Below are 23422 nucleotides of genomic sequence, written 5' to 3'. Positions count from 1 at the left end.
GAGTTCATGTGTGTCATATATGATCATATATAAACAGAGTAAAAGAGCACAACAGAGTTCACGTGTGTCATATGTGATCATATATAAACAGAGTAAAAGAGCACAACAGAGTTCACGTGTGTCATATGTGATCATATATAAACAGAGTAAAAGAACACTACAGAGTTCACGTGTGTCATATATGATCAATTAAAAAAAGTAAAAGAGCACAACAGAGTTCACGTGTGTCATATGTGATCATATATAAACAGAGTAAAAGAGCACAACAGAGTTCACGTGTGTCATATGTGATCATATATAAACAGAGTAAAAGAGCACAACAGAGTTCACGTGTGTCATATATGATCATATATAAACAGAGTAAAAGAGCACAACAGAGTTCACGTGTGTCATATGTGATCATATATAAACAGAGTAAAAGAGCACAACAGAGTTCACGTGTGTCATATATGATCATATATAAACAGAGTAAAAGAGCACAACAGAGTTCACGTGTGTCATATATGATCATATATAAACAGAGTAAAAGAGCACAACAGAGTTCACGTGTGTCATATATGATCATATATAAACAGAGTAAAAGAGCACAACAGAGTTCACGTGTCTCATATGTGATCATATATAAACAGAGTAAAAGAGCACAACAGAGTTCACGTGTGTCATATATGATCATATATAAACAGAGTAAAAGAGCACAACAGAGTTCACGTGTGTCATATATGATCATATATAAACGGAGTAAAAGAGCACAACAGAGTTCACGTGTGTCATATATGATCATATATAAACAGAGTAAAAGAGCACAACAGAGTTCACGTGTGTCATATGTGATCATATATAAACAGAGTAAAAGAACACAACAGAGTTCACGTGTGTCATATATGATCATATATAAACAGAGTTAAAGAGCACAACATTTACACAACATGAATCTGCTCTTGTTCATGAGAACTTTCACATCAGTGACAGAGAAACAAGCAACTGATGAAAACTAAACAGAAAATCTTCCTCCACTCACACAAGAACTTTTGTCTCTGATGGAAACAAACTAGTGACTAAGAGTCTGACGTGACAAATATTGACACACAAACATATAAATAATGTAAATACAGTTGAATGTCTGTTATTATCTATATATTTACTCATTATTGACAGTTATTGTGATTTCTTTGCTCATTTTCACGCACACACACACGCACGCACGCACGCACACACACACACACACACACACAATAATGTCCAGATGAAAGAAAGCAGAAGAGAAACATTTGACAGCATTTGTGTTATAACTCATGTGGTTATGTGTGTGTCTCTCTTGTGTTTAACAGGAGGCTCTATAGAGACTGTTTATGTCACACAGACACACTGAGGAGTCATTATACACACCAAATCCAGCACAGAGAGGCTCAGTGAATGTTGTGTAGTATGTGTGTAAGTGTTTGAGTGTGTGTGTGTCAGAGACGCTGTAGAAGGACAGAATGCCGGCCGACTGGTCCACATACACTCCTGCTCTCTTACACACACCTGGAGAGACACTAATGTGTGTTTGATTCTTATTGTGAACTGCAGTGAATCTGTTATTATAGCACCACAGACACCATGATTTTACATTCCATCCAAACCCACAATCATAACTGCGTCCTGTCCTCTCAATGCTTTTATATGACACTGATATATGAACAATTGATCCGCTCCATTCAGTCTCCCAGTAACAGCGTCCAGTCAGACTCTCTCTACACAACACCTGATGATACACGTCATGATCAAATCTGTCTGGATGATCAGGATACGACTGACACTCTCTCACATGTGTGATCTTTCTGTTCTCTTCAGACAGTTTGAGGAGAGTGTGTGTTGTGTTTAGATCCAGTGTGAGATCACAGACATCTGAACACAAGAAGACACTTTTATAACACAACAACACAACAATCACTAAATCAATCTGTGTGTGTGTGTGTGTGTGTCAGGTGTGTTTGTGTGTGTGTGTGTGTGTGTGTGTGTGTGTATGTTTGTGTGTGCGTGTGTGTGTGTGTGTGTGTGTGTGTGTAAACTTACACTTGTGTAGTCCTGCTGTAATTCTTCTCTCTCCTCCATGACCCACACTACACAAACACAAACACATAAAAGACAGAAACATGATGTGACATTGGTCTGGTGTGTGTGAATCATGTGTATGTTGTGTGTCATACTTGATTGTGTAGTTTGGATCATTGATTGTGTGAGAGAGCAGCTGAAGTGTTGTGTGTTGTGGGTGATTGTAGCTCAGATCCAGCTCTTTCAGGTGTGACGACTGTGAACTCAGAGCTGAAGCCAAAGAACAACAACCTTCATCTGTCACCATACAACCTGATAACCTACAAACACACACATCAACATGTCAACACACTTTTCACTTTTCTATTGTGAGATCAGTGTGTAGAGAGAAACACCTCAGTGTGTGTAGTTGACAGTTGTGAGTCTTGAGAGCATCAGAGATCAGCTTCACTCCTGAATCCTTCAGATCATTGTTACTCAGGTCCAGCTCTCTCAGAGACGTTGATGATTGTAGACATGAAGACAAACTTACACAACACTCTTCAGTCACATTACACAACGACAATCTAAACACAAACAAAACACAATGACAAAAAAGACACAAAAGTCAGTTTGTAAAGAACATCTAGTTTATATACAGTTGAAAGAAAAAGTATGTGAACCCTTTGGGCTTACTTGGATTTCTTCATAAATTGGTCATAAAATGTGTTCTGATCTTCATCTAAGTCACAACAATAGAGAAACACAATCTGCTTAAACTAATACCGCACAAACATTATACGTTTTCATGTTTTTATTGAACACAACATGTAAACATTCCTAGTGCAGGGTGAAAAAAGTAAGTGAAACCCTAGGCTAATGACTTCTCCAAGAGCTAATTGGAGCCAGGAGTCAGCCAACCTGGGGTCCAATCAATGTGATGAGATTGGATGTGTTGATTAAAGCTGGCCTGTCCAATAAAAAAACACACACCAGTTTTGAGTTTGCTGTTCCGAAGAAGCGTTGTCTGATGTGAACCATGCCTCGCACAAAAGAGCTCTCAGAAGACCTACGATCAAGAATTGTTGACTTACATACTGCTGGAAAGGGCTACAAAAGTATATCTAAAGGCCTTGATGTCCATGTGTCCACGGTAAGACAGATTGTCTACAAATGGAGAAAGTTCAGCACTGTTGCTACACTCCCTAGGCATGGTCGTCCTGTAAAGATGACTGCAAGAGCACAGCGCAGAATGCTCAATGAGGTAAAGAAGAATCCTAGAGTGTCAGCTAAACACTTACAGAAATCTCTGGCACATGCTAACATTTTTGTTGACAAATCTACAATAAGGAAAACATTAAACAAGAATGGACTTCATGGGAGGACACCACGGAGGAAGCCACTGCTGTCCAAAAAAAACATTGCAGCACGTTTGAAGTTTGCAAAAGAGCACCTGGATGTTCCACAGCACTACTGGCAAAACATTCTGTGGACAGATGAAACCAAAATTGAGTTGTTTGGAAAGAACACACAACCCTATGTGTGGAGAACAAAAGGCACAGCACACCAACATCAAAACCTCATCCCAACTGTGAAATATGGTGGAGGGGGCATCATGGTTTGGGGCTGCTTTGCTGCCTCATGCCCTGGACGGATTACTGTCATCAATGGAAAAATGAATTCCAAAGTTTATCAAGACATTTTGCAGAAAAACTTAAGACCATCTGTCCGCCAACTGAAGCTTAACAGAGGATGGACGATGCAACAGGACAACGACCCAAAGCATAGAAGTAAATCAACAACAGAATGGCTTCAACAGAAGAAAATACGCCTTCTGGAGTGGCCCAGTCAGAGTCCTGACCTCAACCCGATTGAGATGCTGTGGGATGACCTAAAGAGATCGATTCACACCAGACATCCCAAGAATATTGCTGAACTGAAACACTTTTGTAAAGAGGAATGGTCCAAAATTTCTCCTGACCGTTGTGCAGGTCTGATCTGCAACTATAGGAAACGTTTGGTTGAGGTTATTGCTGCCAAAGGAGGGTCAACCAGTTATTAAACCCAAAGGTTCACCCTGCACTGTGAATGTTTACATGTTGTGTTCAATAAAAACATGAAAACGTATAATGTTTGTGCGGTATTAGTTTAAGCAGACTGTGTTTCTCTATTGTTATGATTTAGATGAAGATCAGAACAAATTTTATGACCAATTTATGAAGAAATCCAAGTAAGCCCAAAGGGTTCACATACTTTTTCTTTCAACTGTATATGACATTATAAATCTCTGATGTTGAATAACTTTGCAGTGCAATCACTTAGAGACGAGGGGGTGGACTCATTTCACTCAGGCAACCAATCAGTATCACACACACAACATTATACTAAGCCACGCCATAGCAACCAAACAGGTTAACCTAGCAACCATTTAACAATACCTATATCTCTGCATCAGCACATCGTAGAGACATGGGGGTTGGTTCGTTTCACTCATAGCTAATAGTGTCATATACCATTATTGCAAATGCTAAGCCATGCCCATAGCAACCAAACAGCTTAGCCTAGCAACCATCTTGCAATACCTATATATCTGCATCAGCACATCGTAGAGACATGGGGGTTTCTTCGTTTCACTCAAAGCTTATAGTGTTATATAATAGCATTGCAGATGCTAAGCCACACCCATAGCAACCAAACAGGTTAATATAGCAACCATTTAACAATACCTATATCTTTGCATCATCACATCTTAGAGACATGGGGTTTGTTTATTTCAACTCATAGCTAAGAGTGTCATATACTAGACTTGCAGATGCTAGGCCACGGCCATAGCAACCAAACAGGTTAACCTAGCAACCATTTTTCAATACCTACAGTATTGTTCAAAATAATAGCAGTACAATGTGACTAACCAGAATGATCAAGGTTTTTAGTATATTTTTTATTGCTACGTGGCAAACAAGTTACCAGTAGGTTCAGTAGATTCTCAGAAAACAAATGAGACCCAGCATTCATGATATGCACGCTCTGAAGGCTGTGCAATTGGGCAATTAGTTGAATTAGTTGAAAGGGGTGTGTTCAAAAAAATAGCAGTGTGGCATTCAATCACTGAGGTCATCAATTTTGTGAAGAAACAGGTGTGAATCAGGTGGCCCCTATTTAAGGATGAAGCCAACACTTGTTGAACATGCATTTGAAAGCTGAGGAAAATGGGTCGTTCAAGACATTGTTCAGAAGAACAGCGTACTTTGATTAAAAAGTTGATTGGAGATGGGAAAACCTATAAAGAGGTGCAAAAAATGATAGGCTGTTCAGCTAAAATGATCTCCAATGCCTTAAAATGGAGAGCAAAACCAGAGAGACGTGGAAGAAAACGGAAGAAAACCATCAAAATGGATAGAAGAATAACCAGAATGGCAAAGGCTCAGCCAATGATCACCTCCAGGATGATCAAAGACAGTCTGGAGTTACCTGTAAGTACTGTGACAGTTAGAAGACGTCTGTGTGAAGCTAATCTATTTTCAAGAATCCCCCGCAAAGTCCCTCTGTTAAAAAAAAGGCATGTGCAGAAGAGGTTACAATTTGCCAAAGAACACATCAACTGGCCTAAAGAGAAATGGAGGAACATTTTGTGGACTGATGAGAGTAAAATTGTTCTTTTTGGGTCCAAGGGCCACAGGCAGTTTGTGAGACGACCCCCAAACTCTGAATTCAAGCCACAGTACACAGTGAAGACAGTGAAGCATGGAGGTGCAAGCATCATGATATGGGCATGTTTCTCCTACTATGGTGTTGGGCCTATTTATCACATACCAGGGATCATGGATCAGTTTGCATATGTTAAAATACTTGAAGAGGTCATGTTGCCCTATGCTGAAGAGGACATGCCCTTGAAATGGTTGTTTCAACAAGACAATGACCCAAAACACACTAGTAAACGGGCAAAGTCTTGGTTCCAAACCAACAAAATTAATGTTATGGAGTGGCCAGCCCAATCTCCAGACCTTAATCCAATTGAGAACTTGTGGGGTGATATCAAAAATGCTGTTTCTGAAGCAAAACCAAGAAATGTGAATGAATTGTGGAATGTTGTTAAAGAATCATGGAGAGGAATAACAGCTGAGAGGTGCCACAAGTTGGTTGACTCCATGCCACACAGATGTCAAGCAGTTTTAAAAAACTGTGGTCATACAACTAAATATTAGTTAAGTGATTCACAGGATTGCTAAATCCCAGAAGAAAAAAAATGTTTGTACAAAATAGTTTTGAGTTTGTACAGTCAAAGGTAGACACTGCTATTTTTTTGAACACATCCCTTTCAACTAATTGCCCAATTGCACAGCCTTAAGAGCGTGCATATCATGAATGCTGGGTCTTGTTTGTTTTCTGAGAATCTACTGAACCTACTGGTAACTTGTTTGCCACGTAGCAATAAAAAATATACTAAAAACCTTGATTATTCTGGTTAGTCACATTGTACTGCTATTATTTTGAACAATACTGTATATCTCTGCATCGTAAAGACATGGGGGTTGGTTCGTTTCATTCATAGCTTAGAGTGTCATCAACTGGCAGATGCTAAGTCACGCCCATAGCAACCAAACAGGTTAGCCTAGCATCCGTTTAGCCAGACGTATATTTCTGCATCAGAACATTTTACAGACATGGCGATTGGTTAGATTCGATCGTGGCTTTCGGTTTCTTCACCTCAGTGAATGCCCAGTGCCGCTGTTTGCCAAGAACCACAAATCACATTTTTCTCAGAAAATATACATTTCTAGTGTTGAAGATTTTCTCCATTAATCACCATTTTAAGTGCCGTCTCCTTATGTTTTGCCTTTTAAGGATGCAAAAAGCAATGTAGAATGACACCTTATGTCGATGATTCCTAATATCATCACAACTGTAAAAGTGACTGATGTTCTACAGTTCAATAAACAAGAAACTATTATTAGATTTCATTGTCATATTGTAAGCAATGACTGTTTTCTCACTATTTCAATGATTCAAATCATTCTAAACAAAGCAGAATTGTTGCGTTACTCTGAACAACACACAACGCTGTTTTGTTTCTAAATGAATCTGTTAGAGATTTAATCGATCTTTACTCCACAATCAAGAACTTTTATCACAGCTGCGTTCTTCTCTAGTCGAGTTTATTCACTTGTTAAATAATCCTCTGTCCTTATGGGATGTAACAAAATATTTTATAAGAGGGAAATGTGTGTTTTTTTTACTTCTTTTCCTCAGAAATCTATGAGCAGCCAAAGAAATGAGCTGAAGAGACGAGTTCAGGAGGTGGAACAGGACCTTAAAAACACTTTCTGTCAAACAAAGAGAGAAGAATTACCTGCACTTAAATCTGAGTTTAAGGATCACATTTTTACACCCATAGATCTGATCAGAAACATACATTTGCTTCATATTTTATTTCATTTATCATTAATTCCATTATATATTTACTAAGTTGTATTTTAGTACATTTCTTTATCATAATCTTTATATTCATTAATTTATTTGATCATGTTATTATTCACTCTTATTCTTATAATTTGTCACATTTTGTCCTTATTTTTAATCTTGTTAAATCTTATGTTGGGTGCTCTATTGTGTCTCCATCTCAAGGTTCATGATAACTTCACGAGATAATGTTTTGAAAGCTCATTCTTGTGTGGTATAATAATACATATTGAATCTGTTTCTAGTCAGACGAAACTAAACTGAGCATTGAAGCACACCTGAGATTATTCACAGAATTATTTTCATTTTATTCACATCACTTGGTGTCACGCAGCAGTTCTACCAGAAAGACTCAGGAAACATAGAACGATAAATAATATTTATTAAACATAATGTTAAAGATCTTTGGGCATAGGCCCCGTCCAATAAATGAATCATGGCAAAATGATTCCGATGTTCCTGCCTGAAGATAAGGCAGGGGCGGAGCCTACCCCCGGACTGAGGACGGGACCCTGACCTGGTGGTGGTGGTGGGGAGGATGGAGGTTTCACTCATGCGTTAGTTTCTGCGAACGAAAGAGAGGGTGAGTACCATCCTTTTATAATACGTGCTGAGGGATGATAGGCTAACCGTAATTGATTATGCTGTGAGGAGTCTTCCTGATAGAACTTGCGCGGAAGCTTACATTTCTTCTCTTCTGTATCTACCTTGTGGTTGATTTGAAGTATTAACTCACAACAGAGTTGATTTTTAAGTACAGGTTTAGTCCCATCTAGTGAACCTGGACTCTTTGCATCTATAAGATCTGCGAGTCATATCTATAGTTGGATCCATCAACACAGAGCTGAATTCATTCAACATCAAACGAGGCAATCTCATGATTTCATTGGTCAGAGGTCAAGTGCATGATAAGCATGATGGATCTAACAGATGAAATCTGGAGCAAACATATATGTTGTAAAGAGAGACGGGATCTTCTGCACCCAACCATGAGATATAAATCAGAGCTTTAAAAGATCTTCTGAACACTTCCATCTATCTGTCCTTCAGCAGTTTCATCTTCCTAAACTTGATGAACACTATAAGGAGATGCTCAATTGTCCCTTGAAGAAGTGAAACTGGTGACTCGATGTCAAAGAACAAAAGTCCAGACAGTGAGGGAATCCCCCTGAAATCATTTCTGTCATCTGGGATATAGTCTCAGCACTCATTGAGAAGATTTATCAGAATGGTTGAAACACTCTATAGCTCACATTCTCACTGGCTCTTCAGTGTGGTCATGTTTCGCTCTTGATCGTGATACCCGTCATGGTCGTCCTCTATGGCCTTTGCTTTTCATTCTGTCAGTGGAGTCATTGGCTGAAGGCGTCATCAACTATACAACCCATTATCTGTGTCAATACCTCACGTCAAATCTCTCTTTATGATGACAAGATTTTGCTCTGTTTATAATATTTCTGTGTCTCTTCCTGAATGCTTCAATATTTTCAACATTTTTGTTTCAGAATTAATTGTAATAAATCAGCTTTAATGTGTGTTAATGATGTCATGATTCCACCTCTTCTGGTTGGGTAATTCTTGGTCTTGAGGTGGAATCATACAGGATCCTTTGTTTCTCGAGTCTGCGTCATCGTTCCTACCCTCCTGTTTCCCAGTCTGTGTTAATTGGTTTATCTCCTGCACCTGTTCCCTCTTGATTTGCTCCCCTTTAAAACATCCTTGTGTTCCTTGTCCTGTGCTGGTTCATTGTACGTCTTACCTCGTGTGTTCAATGTTTTCCAGTTTCCTCAGCTTAATGCTTGTTCCTCGTTCCTGGTGTTCTCTGTTTCTAGTAAGTTTTAGTTAAGTGTTTGTTTTGTAGTTTATTTAGTTCTTGTTCTTTTGTTTAAATATATTCTCTGGATCTGTTTTCCCCCCTCGTGGGTTTTTGTTTTGTTCCTGTTTTTTTGTTATTTATATAATAAATATCCCTTGTTTACCCCGTACTATCCGTGCCATTGTGTCTGCCTGCAATTGGGTTTCGCTCACTGTCATCCGTTGCTCAGTGGTGGAGTTGGCGATTTGCTACGCCAGAGACCCGAGTTCGATCCCCGCTCCTGATAAATGATGCAGAGAAACAAATCCAAAAGTCTTCCTCCCTTGATCCCTGTAGTAATAAAACCTTGTGTTTTAAAGCCTGACGTGATTGTGCTCATTATACCCTGAAAGATATTTTCAGTGACAAGAGTCTCAAATCATTTCAGTTTCTCTATTTCAGACTGAGATGAGCTGTTAAAGCTGATGGTGTTCTCTGGGTCACTAACACCTCTGTGGGAGCGGCTGGACTCTATAAGAGCTCTTTTACTGCTTTACTTTCTAAGGTCTAGAACTCACATCTTTTCATTTAGTATTCCTATATTCCAGCAACTAACTCCTGGGAAAGTGACGATTTAGATCAACCTGATTGAGACGTGGTGTAGGCCAGATGCTTTATGATCTATAAGAACCTGACACATCATTATAAATGTATTCATAGAGCTTATTTTACCTGTATTGTGTTAAAGATAAAAAAAACATTCCAAAAACATGTTAAATGATGTTAGTAAAGTGTCTGACCTCAGTGTGTGTAGTTGACAGTTGTGAGTCTTGAGAGCATCAGAGATCAGCTTCACTCCTGAATCCTTCAGATCATTGTTACTCAGGTCCAGCTCTCTCAGAGACGTTGATGATTGTAGACATGAAGACAAACTTACACAACACTCTTCAGTCACATTACACCCACACAATCTAAACACAAACAAAACAAAATGACACAAAAGTCACAAATGTTAGTTTGAACATCTAGTTTATGACACAGACTCATGTTTTGGTGGTGTTTGTGTAGTAAAGCGTCACTCTTGTTCTTCTTCTTCTGTGTATTTGTGTGGTGTAACTCATGCGCTTGTGACCCATGAATGAGGCTCAAATGGTGTGTTTACTGAGGAGAGGTGTGATGGGACTTTTATGAGTGATCAGGCTTCTATAGGGGGGCAAAAAACACCCAAAAAATCACATTGATTTAACATTGAGGCCAAACTTTGACGGGTCGTAGCTCAGAGTGAGAATTGTGTAGAAACATGCGGGTCACCACATTTGAAGACACTATCAGACTCTTTTAGAATATCCCTCACATCTCACAAAATTCCCCATTGACTTAACATGGGACAGGAAGCATGCCCATATAAGGCATTATAAATCTCTTATGTTGAATAACTTTGCAGTACAACCACTTGGAGACACGAGGGTGGGCTCATTTCACTCAGGCAACCAATCAGTATCCAGACACATCATTAAGCAATGAAGCCACACCCATAGCAACAAAACATGATAACTTCGCAACCATAACAAGATCTATATGACTGCATCAGAACATGGTGGAGACATGGGGGTTGGTGACTTTCACTCATAGCTTAGAGTGTCATAAACTGGCAGATGCTAAGCCACGCCCATAGAAACCAAACAAGTTAGCCTAGCAACCATTTAGCAATGCCTATATCTCGAAATCAGAACGTCATAGAGACCCGGGTGTTGCTGCGTTAAGGACCTGACAGATGTATTATTAGAGATTATTTGACCTGTATTGTGTTAAAGATAAAAAAACATTCCAAAATCATGTTAAATGATGTTAGTCAAGTGTCTGACCTCAGTGTGTGTAGTTGACAGTTGTGAGTCTTGAGAGCATCAGAGATCAGCTTCACTCCTGAATCCTTCAGATCATTGTTACTCAGGTCCAGCTCTCTCAGAGACGTTGATGATTGTAGACATGAAGACAATCTTTCACAACACTCATCAGTCAGATTACAGTTCTGAAGACTGTGTGCAGGAAAAACACAAACAACACATTCAAATAAAACACTTGCTTTAATAGACAACAAATACATAAAACGCACAAATCATGTGAACAAACAGCGGCAGTAAAGCTCAAAGCCTCACATGTGTTTACAAATAAGAATTTAACACAAATACTTGTTTGTGTTTATATTGAGATTGTTCATATATTCTGATAACTTCATTTAAACAATCAATTCAGTGACAAAAACTATCCGCTGCTGTCAATCTACAGACAAACTAATATAACTTTTATTATAATATTTGATGCACAACCTACATTTAATTCAAACATTTAGGGAAAAACATTGTCCAGGTTTAGAAATATCATGTTTTACATTAATACATGTTGTTTGATGTAAAGTTGCATTATATCAGATTACTCAAGTGTGTCAGTGTTGTGTTGATATGAATGAATGTAGAGATGAATCTTACAGAGCTCTTCTGGTGTTTCTGATCACTGGCAGAAGTCGAATCAGAGCATCATCAGATCTTCTGTATTTCTGCATCTCAAACATCTCTTGAGTCTCTTCAGACATCAGCAGCACAAACACCAGAGCAGACCACTGAACAGAAGAGAGCTTATGTGCTGAAAGATCTTCTGAATTTAGATACTCCTGGATTTCTGTGATCAGTGAATCATCTTTCAGTTCATTCAGACAGTGGAAGAGATTGATGCTCTTCTCTGATGATTCAGATTTCTTAATTTTCTGTTTGATGTATTCACAAGTCTGTCTCATGTCTTCTGCTGTGATGTTCAGTGAGGGCAGAAGATCTTTCAGCTCATTCTGATTTGACTCCAGAGAGAGACCCATGAGGAACCGCAGGAGAAGATCCAGGTGTCCATTCTTACTCTGAAGAGCATTTTTAATTCCAATCTTATGAAGGTCAACCAGTGAATTTTTCTTGAATGTCCTTTTTAGTTTGTCTCCAAGAGTGAGACAGAATGGGTTTTTTTTTCTGTTTCTGTAAATGAAAAGCACGTAAAGAGCAGCGAGGAATTCCTGAACACTGAGATGTACAAAACTGAAGACCTTTCTCCCAGAAACTGGCTTTTCTGCCTGAAACATCTGAGTGCATAACCCAGAGAAAACTATACCATCATCGACATACAGCTCACATTCCTCAAGATCTTCTTTATAGAAAATCAGATTTCCTTTCTGAAGCTGTGTGAAGGCCAGTTTCCCAAGCTTCAGAACAACATCTTCAAAAGACTGAGGGAGATTGTCACTTTGTTTTCTTGATTTCATCCGTTTCATCTGAGAGAGTAAGAAGTAGATGTACATCCCTGTGAGAGTTGCGGGAGTTTTGTCCTGATTCTCTCGAGTCATCAGAGGCTGGAGAACACTGAGACAGATCCAGCAGAAGACGGGAATATGACACATGATGTGCAGACTTCTGGATCTCTTGATGTGTGAGATGATTCTCTCTGACATGTCAGGTTTGCTGTTTCTGGTGAAGTATTTCTCCTTCTGCTCATCGTTGAATCCTCTGATCTCTGTCACCTGATCAATGTGTTCTGGAGGTATCAGATGGGCTGCTGCTGGTCTGGAGGTGATCCAGATGAGAGCAGAGGGAATCAGATTTTTCTCGATCAGGTTTGTTATTATGACATCCACTGTAGTTTCTTTAGTAATATCTGTAAATCCCTCACTGTTCTTAAAGCTCAAAGAGAAGCGACACTCGTCCAGACCATCAAAGATGAACATCACTTTATCTTCTTCTTTAGGCAGTGAGGACAGTTGATTTTCAGAACCAAAGAACTTTTTATTAATCAATCCCATTAGACTGCGGTTCCCTGAAATCAGATTCAGTTCACGGAAGGCTAGAGGAAAAATAAAGATGATTTCCTGATTTTCTTTTCCTTCAGCCCAGTCAAGGATGAATTTACTGACAGAGACAGTTTTGCCCACACCTGCGATGCCCAGCGTCAGCACTTTTCTGTTTTGTCGACCTGTATCACGCTGGACTTTAAATATGTCATTACACATGACAGACGTGTCCTCAGCAGCAGTTCTGTTTGATTCAATCTGTCTAACTTCGTGTTCATTCACTACACCACCAGTTTGATTCTTCACTATATAGAGATCGGTGTAGATATCAGTCAAGTATGTATTCTGGTGTGAATTACCATCCAATATTCTCTCATAATTCTGTTTTAATAACTTCTTCAGTGTGTTGCTGAACTCACTGTAATCAACATCAACAGCTTTACTGTCAACTGCACCTTTAAAGCAAAACAACAAGAAGATTAAATCCTCCATCATTTAAGACATTACAGTACTGTGTCAGCATTACTGTTCATTTACTCAATGAGAGGGATTTCCCTTCCCATCATGCTTTGAGTAAGACTACATTCTCTTTAAACAGTACACTCTAAAAAAATATGGTTCATAAAAGGTTCTTTAATGATGGTAAATGTATTATTTAGAAGCATGTCTTCTGAAGAAACCCTTTTCAGCTGAAATGGTTCTTTGTATTGGGAAAGGTTTCTTTATTCCTGCCTTTTTTGGTTTAAATTAAATCAGTCATTTAGAAGCTGCCTCCTGATTGGTTGTTTGTCCTGAATCAACTGACTGACACCCCACAGGTAAGCTTCAGACTGTTTTTAATCGTATATTTTTTTAATGTATTTAAGACATTTTATGGTTAAATAATTAATGTGAATCTGCTTTACCAATTATTTAGGATAGTTAAAATGTATATACTCTACTCAATGTTTATCACAAATATTATATCATCAATCATTATTTACTTCTACAGGTTGAAATTCCATAAACCATTTTTCTAAAATCATTGTATTGCCTTGTTGTATCATTGCTTGCTGTATAATCTTGCTTAACCAGTTAAGGTATTAATTTGTTCAAATATATTGAATGTTGCATGACATTTAATGATGTGACCAATAGGAAATAAAAGTATTACTTGATTTACATGTCTTGCTTATTGTTTTTACAAGGTAAAACGGAAATAGAAAATCTAGAAAAAAATGAATTAATAAAAATATCTAAATTAAAACCCCTCCTATATTCTGATAAAGATATGGTTCTTTATAGCACCCCTGAGGTTCTGTAAAACCTAAAAGGGTTTTATATAGCAACAAAAATGGTTGTGGTTTTGTTTTAAGCCAAATAAACCTTTTTTTGTACAATTTTGAACCATGTGTAGTGAAACAGCAATATTTATATATGATTTGACATATACATAAATAAAAACTCTCGTATGAATGGGTCATTACTGGTTGCAAAGTACTATTTAAATGAAATAAATTACTTTCAGTAAGGATTATCGTTTAGTCTATAAAAAATTATCACATAATTTAGTACTGACAAGACTAGGATGTAAGTGTTTTAAGTTACTACACTTGCTCGGAGGTTCTAAAGGATACCAACACCTATATATGTGAAAAGATCAAGGAAAATGTGGTCTGACATGTGATGACCCTTTTAATGCTTCAACCTCACAGTGATTTATTTGTTCATCAAACTGATTCCTTATCAAGAGTTCTGAGTGAAACACTACTGTTGCTGAAAGAAAATTCATTTCAGTTCTGTTCTGGTCCAGTTATAAGTTATTTCTCAGCTGAGATTTGGGTCAGTTGTGGCTCATGTGTTTGTTTAATCCAAAACTGAGACCCCTGAGGGTCGTCATTCTCTACTGTATGTGATCTGAGGGAAACTGGTTGTGTGGACTGAAGATGAGACAGAACAATAATGTGATGTATGTATGTGAGATGTCACTGCTCCATCAGTCTCGTTCTCCAGCATGTAAAGATCAGTTTCAACATTATTCAGACTGATACAGAACTGTCTCTACATCACCATTCAATAAGCGCTCAAGTTTCTATTTTAAGATGTTCTTCAGTCTGTTTCTGAACTCACTTTAATCACAATCAACAGCTTTACTGTCAAATGAAGGAGAGATAATAAAAGACTCGTGAACTTTAACATTAGATGAAACTTTTTTTCTGTACCTTTCTTTACTTTGAGTTTTTTCTCTAGTTCTTCAGCCAGCTGGTTCTGGTTCATCTTCTTCAGGATGTCCAGTGTGATGTTCACAGCTCCTTCTTGTTTCTCACGCTCCACCATCTTATCTACTGTATCTAATACATCTGCTTCCTCCAGTCCAGAAGCTGGAAACTTATAATCATTCCTCAGGTGCCACTGAAACTCTTTAAGTTCATCTTTTCTGAGATCATATAGCGAGTTCTTGAGAAGCTCCATCATCCATCACTAACTGACTTCTGCAAGACGAGAAGAAAAACATCTCAGACAGTTTCTGGAGCTCAGATGATGTTGCTGTGTAAATAACAAACCAATAATGTGGTTCATAAAAGATAACAGTGAGCTGTTGATCTTCTGCATGTTTTTCTGTCTCTTCATAATGAACACATTCAACATGTTTGTCAGATGGTGGAGAGATGTGATAATGTAGATCAAATACTGTAGTAAATACTGTAGTAGTTCAGTGTACACTTGTGTTCTCTGTCTGATCTCACCCACACACCATAAACTGACTATAGACCTAATGAAACGTCTTGGTTACATATGTAACCTCAGTTCCCTGATGGAGGGAACGAGACGTTGTGTCGAGAACGACAGATGGGGTTCGCCCTTGAGAACCAATCAACTCTGACTACTATAGAAAAGGCCAATGAAATTTGGCGAATGACATTTGCAGCATTCATTTACCTCTTGTTCTGAAGAGCCTGAGAGCCTCTCACGTCTGCAGCAGAATACGATACGTGTTTGTGGCATAAGGGACACAACGTCTCGTTCCCTCCATCAGGGAACTGAGGTTACAAACGTAACCAAGACGTTCCCTTTCTGTCGGTCTCTCGACGTTGTGTCGAGAACGACAGATGGGGTTGCCTATGGAAAACGCCACAACGCTGTATCGCGTCACAATCTCAGCGAAGCGACGGTAACAAGCCTGGGCATGTCAGCTCGAATCTTTCATGAAACTTGTAACCTTCCAATGTGGTGGTCGGGGGGTTCCAGAGCTTTCTTGGAGAAAGATGGGTACCGCACTGACCAGTAACCTTTCACGGGCGGGGCCTTAGGTCTCTACAGGCGAGAGGCCGTCCGGCTCGGGTTTACACCGGGAAAAGTGCAACTCTTAATCAGAGAAGCGCTGCAGAGGCCACCTCCTACCCGTGGGGAGGAATATGGTGGAGATATATATATGGTCTCGTCCTTGGAGGAAAACGCATGGAACGTGCGGACTGGGTAGTTCACTGCGAGGTGGAGGTCCACCTGGGGAAGCTCATGGGTTACCATGTGTGGGAACCATTGTCATGAGGGTATAGCAGACAGAACAGCCCACGGGGGGAGTGTTACTGCGTTAGGGTGACCACCTGCTAATAAGCCCAAGGGGGGACAGGGGGTATGTTTCTGAGGGACAATGTGGGACACTGGCTGGCGCGGCGGTGCCCCCACCCCCCCGGACAGACTCACTAGTGGTTTACCCATTTCTAGCACATACCACCTTACATGGTATATTAATAATGCCCTATTCCCCTAAACATGTGTAATTGCTGATGTATGCTCATGAATAGGCCAGCCAATGTATATTTTTTTAAAATAAAGATTCACAATATTTTGAACATTCAATGAATTGACAAATGCACCTCCACTTACGATTTACTTTAGCTATTTAATTTCCCAGTCTTTCTTGTACCCACACCTTCTCTTTTTAATTAATGGCTCAGACCAGTGGCGTTGCTAGGCCCTTTTTAGGGGAGCTAAAGCCCCCCTAAAGTTCTAGCTCAGTCCCCCCTAAAATAATGTGTGTAATGTAATCTGCACAAGAATGCGAGATCGCTTTATAGCCCCCTTTAAAACTCTTATTATGAAAACGGCGTTAGGCTGCGTTATTTAGCGCATTCTTCAGTTCACACACGTCAGCACATTGGAGTTAACGTCATTAGCAGAGTAACTTTACAAGGTGTGTTCATTAACATGACATCTGCATTTTTGCCATTCTCTGTTATAAATGCATCTTAATATGATGTGGAAGCGATACAAGACCCTTTCCCATTCACTGTTTAAAAGTTTTATGTGCGTTCACCCCTCGTTAACTATTTGTTAACGTTATCTCGAGAAAAATGAAATCACTAAACACCAATGACGGCATACCTCGACGATCAAGATGATATTGTAGCGCACAGAAAGTGTCATTAATGATGATGTGCTATAGTTATAGAGAGTCGACGGTAGTTTTGACAGCTCTGGAAAGAGGACGGGCAGAGTTACTGTAGATCAGCCCGGTGCAGCAGTGTTATTCATTGTTCTGAGGATATAAAAGTGTACAGAAGCTCTATATCGTTTTCAGACGCTTCAGTATTTTTATCATTAATTGAAAACATATTGTGGAGGTAATAGATGAACACACAGTCATGCAGAGAGTGACAGCGCTAGTGCTCATCAGAATGAATGGCAGGGAAACATATTAAGTTATTCTTACTAAATAATGATTCAGCAGTTGATTGTGACATTTATTTTATGGATTTGTGACTGTTGTTGTCACTTTGAAATATAAATGTTGCAGATTGACCGATTAATGTGATATTCATTTGAATAACAATAACTTGTATTTATGCTTTTCTGCATATTCTTTCTTAATGATTTATTTTAGTAACGTATACAATATGTGGTGATTAGAGTGTGGCTCTCTCTCTATATATATATCCTCATTGGAGGCTGAGCCCCCCTAATATTGAAAACCTAGAATCGCCCCTGGCTCAGACTCAGTCTCTTTCTCCATTTTTCAAATTGGAGCGCGCATCTAAAAGTTCCTTCCCAGTGTGTGAATGTGCGCGCGCTGTCATGACGACAACGGAACAACCTAGTCAGCAGTTCATCTGAGGGGTGGGTGTGGCAACAGTAGCATGCTGAACTGTCAAGTAATGTTCGTTTGGCTGCCTGGGGCTCGATGATATAGAGCGACCAACTTTTTTTTGAGTATGCATTGATTATGCGTGACACGGTCTCAATTTGCGGGACGCATGAATTGGGCTTCAAACGCTGTGCGCGCACGCGCTACGCGGGACGGGTGGTCACCCTACTCGATGATATAGAGCGACCAACTTTTTTTTGAGCATGCATTGATTATGCGTGACACGGTCTCAATTTGCGGGACGCATGAATTGGGCTTCAAACGCTGTGCGCGCACGCGCTACGTGGGACGGGTGGTCACCCTATACTGCGTCTGATAGCACCAGGCCGGTTAGAACTATCTGTGATAGGTCATATCGTATCCCGGCCTATGGGGGAAGGCTGCTCTTCCCAGCCAACCCCCAGGGGTGCTTGTGTAGTGATGGATGGAATGCCTGTCCTTAACCAGTGTTTGGGTAAGAAGGGAGGTTGGTGAGATACCTGTTCTTAGCCAGATATTCGGGTAAGAAGAGAGGTAGATAGCACACTGACCCAACCTACTGGAGGGTGCAAAGGTTCTTTCGCAGGCATACGCCCCCCCGGATGCGAGTCCTACATGTCGCCAAGCAGGACGTGGGCTGACATCAGGTATACGCAAAGGTAGTTAAACCTTGCGAGGTGTTTGGTCGTAGCCCAACCCGAACCTCTACAGATGTCTGCTAGAGAGGCGCTTCTGGCCAGTGCCCAGGAGGTGGCTATACCCCGTGTGGAATAAGCCCTCACTGCCAATGGGCATGGGAGATTCTGAGATCGATATGCCGTTGTAACGGCATCCACGACCCAGTGCGCCAGCCTCTGCTTGGAGACAGCCTTCCAGGTGGAGGCGCAGTGCTCGGACTGGACACAACATGGATGGGTTGGGTCTTCCTCCCCGATGGGGTGCGCCTGCAAGTTCACCACTTGGACCCGGAAGGGAGTAGTGGGAACTTTTGGGCACGCATCCATGCCTGGGTCTCAAGATAACGCAAGAGTCCATCTACATGACATCCTTGGGACCCCTCATACAGGCTCATGGCTTCTCGTATCACTGTTATGATGATGACACCCAGATCTACATCTCGTTTCAACCAGACGATGCCACTGTAGGAGCTCGTATTACAGCTTGCCTCAAGGACATCTCAGCTTGGATGAAAGGGCATCACCTCCAACTGAACCCTGCCAAGACTGAACTACTTGTGTTTCCGGCGCACCCTACGGTGCAACATGATCTCAACATCCATCTTGGCAATACCAAAATCACTCCTTTCAAAAACAGCCAGGAACCTCAGAGTCATATTTGATGAACAGCTGTCCTTCAATGATCACATTGCAAAGACAACACGGTCATGCCGATACGCCTTATTATTACACTGACTGGGCGCGTGCTGCAGACAGTCGCGCCAACATGGTGACAGAGTTGAGTTCCATATCGAGAAAAAGGATGCTCTGCACTGGGGAGAGCTTGGCCTTCTTTTGGTTGACCTGTAGTCCCAATCGATCTAGGTGCCGGAGCACAAGGTCCCTTTGTGTACATAACAGATCTCGCGAGTGTGCCAAGATAAGCCAGTCATTGAGACAGTTTAGTACCCACACACCTCAGGGAGATAGGGTGGCTTCCATGATCTTTGTGAAGACTGTGGGGACAGGGACAGACCGAAAGGGAGAACAGGTCTTTTGCCACAAAACCAATCCTGACACCTGATCAATGTCAGGATGCGTCTATGCATGAGCATCCTGAACTGCAGCTTGCCAAGGTGCTTTGTTCAGGGTATGCAGACTTTATGGGCGCAACCTGCTGTCTTTCTTGGGAACGATATGGTGCTGGCTGTAACCCACTGAACATCTTGGTTTTCAGGGACGAACTCGATGCCTGTTTCACCAGAAGGGTGGTGACCTCTACCCGAAGTACGGAGCCGTCCCTGCCTCTGATAGAGGGAGAGAGGATGCCCCGAAACTTGGGAGAGTCTCTGGCAAACTGGATCGAGTAACCAAGACGGACCGTCCTCATAAGCCACCGAGACAGTGTGGGCAGCTCTCGAGATTCCAGGGAGTGTGACGGGGACCAAGGGGACGGTCTGCTTCACCATTCCCACGGGGGGTGGTTCATCGGCTGGCGGAGCTAACCATGTGTCACGGGGGGGTCCCTGAAGGGAAGGTTGGCCCCGCCTTTTTGCCTGCCTGGCGGGACAGCTGCAGGCACTGTCTGTTTGAGAGTGGTGGCCTCGCCAGGGCGTGAGGTCGGGTTGCCGGGCACAGTCCAGTGGAGTGTGCGATCGGCTGCAACTACACCCGGTGGGCAGAACAGAAAAACTCTGTGTGTAAGTGGGCGCCAGGCCCTGAAAAGGATCCGGCTTTGGTGACGAGGCAGGAGCCGTCCCGTACCGACCGATCAGAGCCGTGGCTGTGAAGGTTGGGCCCAATGTTGTTCTCCCTGGGGTCTTCCCAACAGTGTCACTTCTTGCAAGAAGGTTACTGACAGGGTGGAGGTTTACCCCTCGACCTCCGCTTCCAGGGTGCCGCCTGTGGGGCCACAGGAACCTGAGCTGATGTCGAAGGGGTCCTTGGCTGCCGGGAGGCAGACATCACGCGGGATCTCGGAGGCCTCTAGGCGGCTGAGTCGCTGCGCAGTAAAATGTGGCTAATTGCCACTGTCCGGTTCTTCACCGTCAAAAACTGCTGAGCGCAGTCCTCAACGGTGTTGCTTACTTTCTCTGTGTCACTCAACTGCGCAAGGTACAGCCGGGGGTGTCTCTCCTGGACCACTCCAAGTTTTACACAGCTCCTCTGGGAAAAAAATGGCACCCGGAGTGGGCGCAGTGCGGGCAAGATGTGTCAACAAAAGCTGCCTCAGTGTGCTGGACGCCCAGACACTCGACGCAGCTATCGTGTCCATCCGACTCCTGCAACCAAGAGAACAGCGGGACATGCCGCGCTGGAGTATGCTCAGTCCTGAAAAGGACCTTTTCAAAAAAAATCTCTAACACCTCCGGAACCACAGAGACTCCCAGGGGAAGGTCGCTGCAGGTAGGGACGATCCGCTGCTCTACGTCGTAGGTCCGGCAAGGTAGAAGAAGAATTAGTTGAATTCGTTTTGTTCGTAGTCATGAGCGAAGACTCTGAAGAACAAAAGGTAAATGAATGCTGCACGCCGGCTTCCTTTTATACCGGACATCCGGGGGCGGAGACCGGCAATGCAAATTGAATTTGCCAAATTTCATTGACCTTTTCTATAGTGGTCAGAGTTGATTGCTTCTCAAGGGCGAACTCCATCTGTCGTTCTCGTCACAACGTGGAGAGACCGACAGAAAGGGAAACAACGTTTGTATCACAAAAAACATGAACTAGGCCAATGACTAAACCAACTGTTACACAGAATCTTATAGACATTGGTATTATTGCTTTACAGCCCTATACATCCAACTTAAATTAAATGGTTGAATCTAAACACAGACATGATGTATGGAAAATCAGAAATATCACCAAAACTGTGGTAAGTAGCATTAAATTGCCTGCGAAGGTACTACCGGAAGCTTCGATAGTTTTTACTTCCGTGTGAAAATAAGTTTCAAAGGAGAAAATTAGTGGGCGTGGCTTGCGTTTTTCAATGCGAATTTATTGAATGTGTAAAAAAAGCTGTGGCATTGATTTTGAAATAAAGACTGACAGCTGAAGGGGAGGAGTTAACGGATGACCCAATCCGTCTATAGAGCATTTGAGATGGATCGCCATTTCAGGGCGGCAGTGCATTTTCAGATTTTAACTGGAGAATATGAAGGTACATGAATTGTAAAAAGAAAATAACCCACATTGATAAGCTATTTACTATGCAATCTGCAATATTTCATGAAAAAATAAGAATTGTTATTTTTAATTTCACTGGGACTTTAATCAGGAGATACGATTTCTTATAAAAGCAACACTAATGTTACTGTAATTTGAAATAGGCCTTAGTTACTATTGCTGTACTTCATTCCACTTTAATGAAGGACTCTCGTTTTACTTATCACTGTTGTGCCGAGAAAAGCACTCCTTTCAGATTACACCGGATGTCCTACAACAGTTTTATGTGATATCTGTAGGCTATAGAAAGATAAAAAATATATATAAAACCCAAATTATTTAGGCATACATTCATACTTTTACCCAAAGTTGGCGTTTACTCTCTATTACGGCAGGAACCTTTGTCTGAATGTCACAGGAAATAGCGGTGTGTGAAGTGTTGAATACTTTCGGTTTGACACAATCACGAGAACACAATCACAGCAGTGCGGCATCAAAAACTAACAACTTTAATGACGTTTTAACTACTGTGGTCTTCCTTTTATGTCTTTAAACCCATTTTAAACTCAAACCCAAGCTTTCATCCCTTATAATTTTATTATAAACATATTTATTTACCCTTACAATTTTTTCTTTGATAGTACTTTTTATGTTTAGAATTTATTAACAGTACCTTTTTAATTCAATTGATTTACCAAAGACAAATATTTGATAAACGACTAATATTAACCACACAGGCTATACTGTCTGGCTATCTAAAAATTGCATGTTGCAATTATTGCAATTCAAGCGTGCTTCAAAAATGCACATTTTTGTCATGGCTTTATTGACTTAAAAAATAATGATGTTTGTGGGTCCACTTGACCTGTTAACATAGTAGGTCTAACCCGAAAAAATGAACACCATACAAGAATTAAATCACTATGACATATAGAATATAATTATAAACTTACTTTGCAGTAGTAGTTCATGGCAGTTAGCCGCTTCCTCGATAAGTAAGATCCTCTTTTCGATTTCTGATGCGTGTGAGGAAGTCTCTATTACTCTATGTCACTCCTTTTAAATGCGTTTGAGCTGTAAATGTTGACATAATGTATGAATGATCCCATGAAAACTATCTACATGCGATTTGATTGCTTATTGTAATAAATATAAGAAATATAAAAGGTGTGCATTAAAGTTGACACCATGAACATGAATTTTGTGACTGAATGTAATTCACTTTATATGCCATTGAAGTTTGAGTAGAAACGTGTGTATTAAAGTGTATATAACCAGGGACCCTATAGGATATTCACGAATATTGACCGTCCAACGTTTTTGAGAGTTTTTATAAATTTGTTTTTGGACTTTATACTAATCTAACAGGTAACATTGAGACAGACCATATGGTTGAAGATTTTGTTGGA

At 40.8% G+C, this 23422-nt stretch overlaps 1 protein-coding gene across 1 annotated transcript; it reads right to left on the bottom strand.

Annotated features, from left to right (window-relative positions):
• Window positions 1-698: 698 nt before the first annotated feature.
• Window positions 699-23020, bottom strand: LOC130429372 (NACHT, LRR and PYD domains-containing protein 3-like). The gene is made up of 9 exons (XM_056757894.1): window positions 22967-23020; window positions 15293-15562; window positions 11755-13546; window positions 11134-11304; window positions 10069-10239; window positions 2430-2600; window positions 2190-2354; window positions 2056-2102; window positions 699-1887 (listed from the first exon to the last, which is right to left on the bottom strand). The coding sequence occupies exons 2-9, from the start codon at window positions 15543-15545 to the stop codon at window positions 1322-1324; spliced, it is 3336 nt and encodes a 1111-aa protein (XP_056613872.1). The 5' UTR covers window positions 15546-15562; window positions 22967-23020; the 3' UTR covers window positions 699-1321.
• Between the last annotated feature and the right edge of the window lie 402 nt (window positions 23021-23422).

This window comes from Triplophysa dalaica, chromosome 10, assembly GCF_015846415.1.
Source record: "Triplophysa dalaica isolate WHDGS20190420 chromosome 10, ASM1584641v1, whole genome shotgun sequence".
NCBI lineage: Eukaryota > Metazoa > Chordata > Actinopteri > Cypriniformes > Nemacheilidae > Triplophysa > Triplophysa dalaica.
The sequence above is the reverse complement of the archived record's forward strand: the minus strand, read 5'-3'. Positions and strand labels throughout refer to the sequence as shown.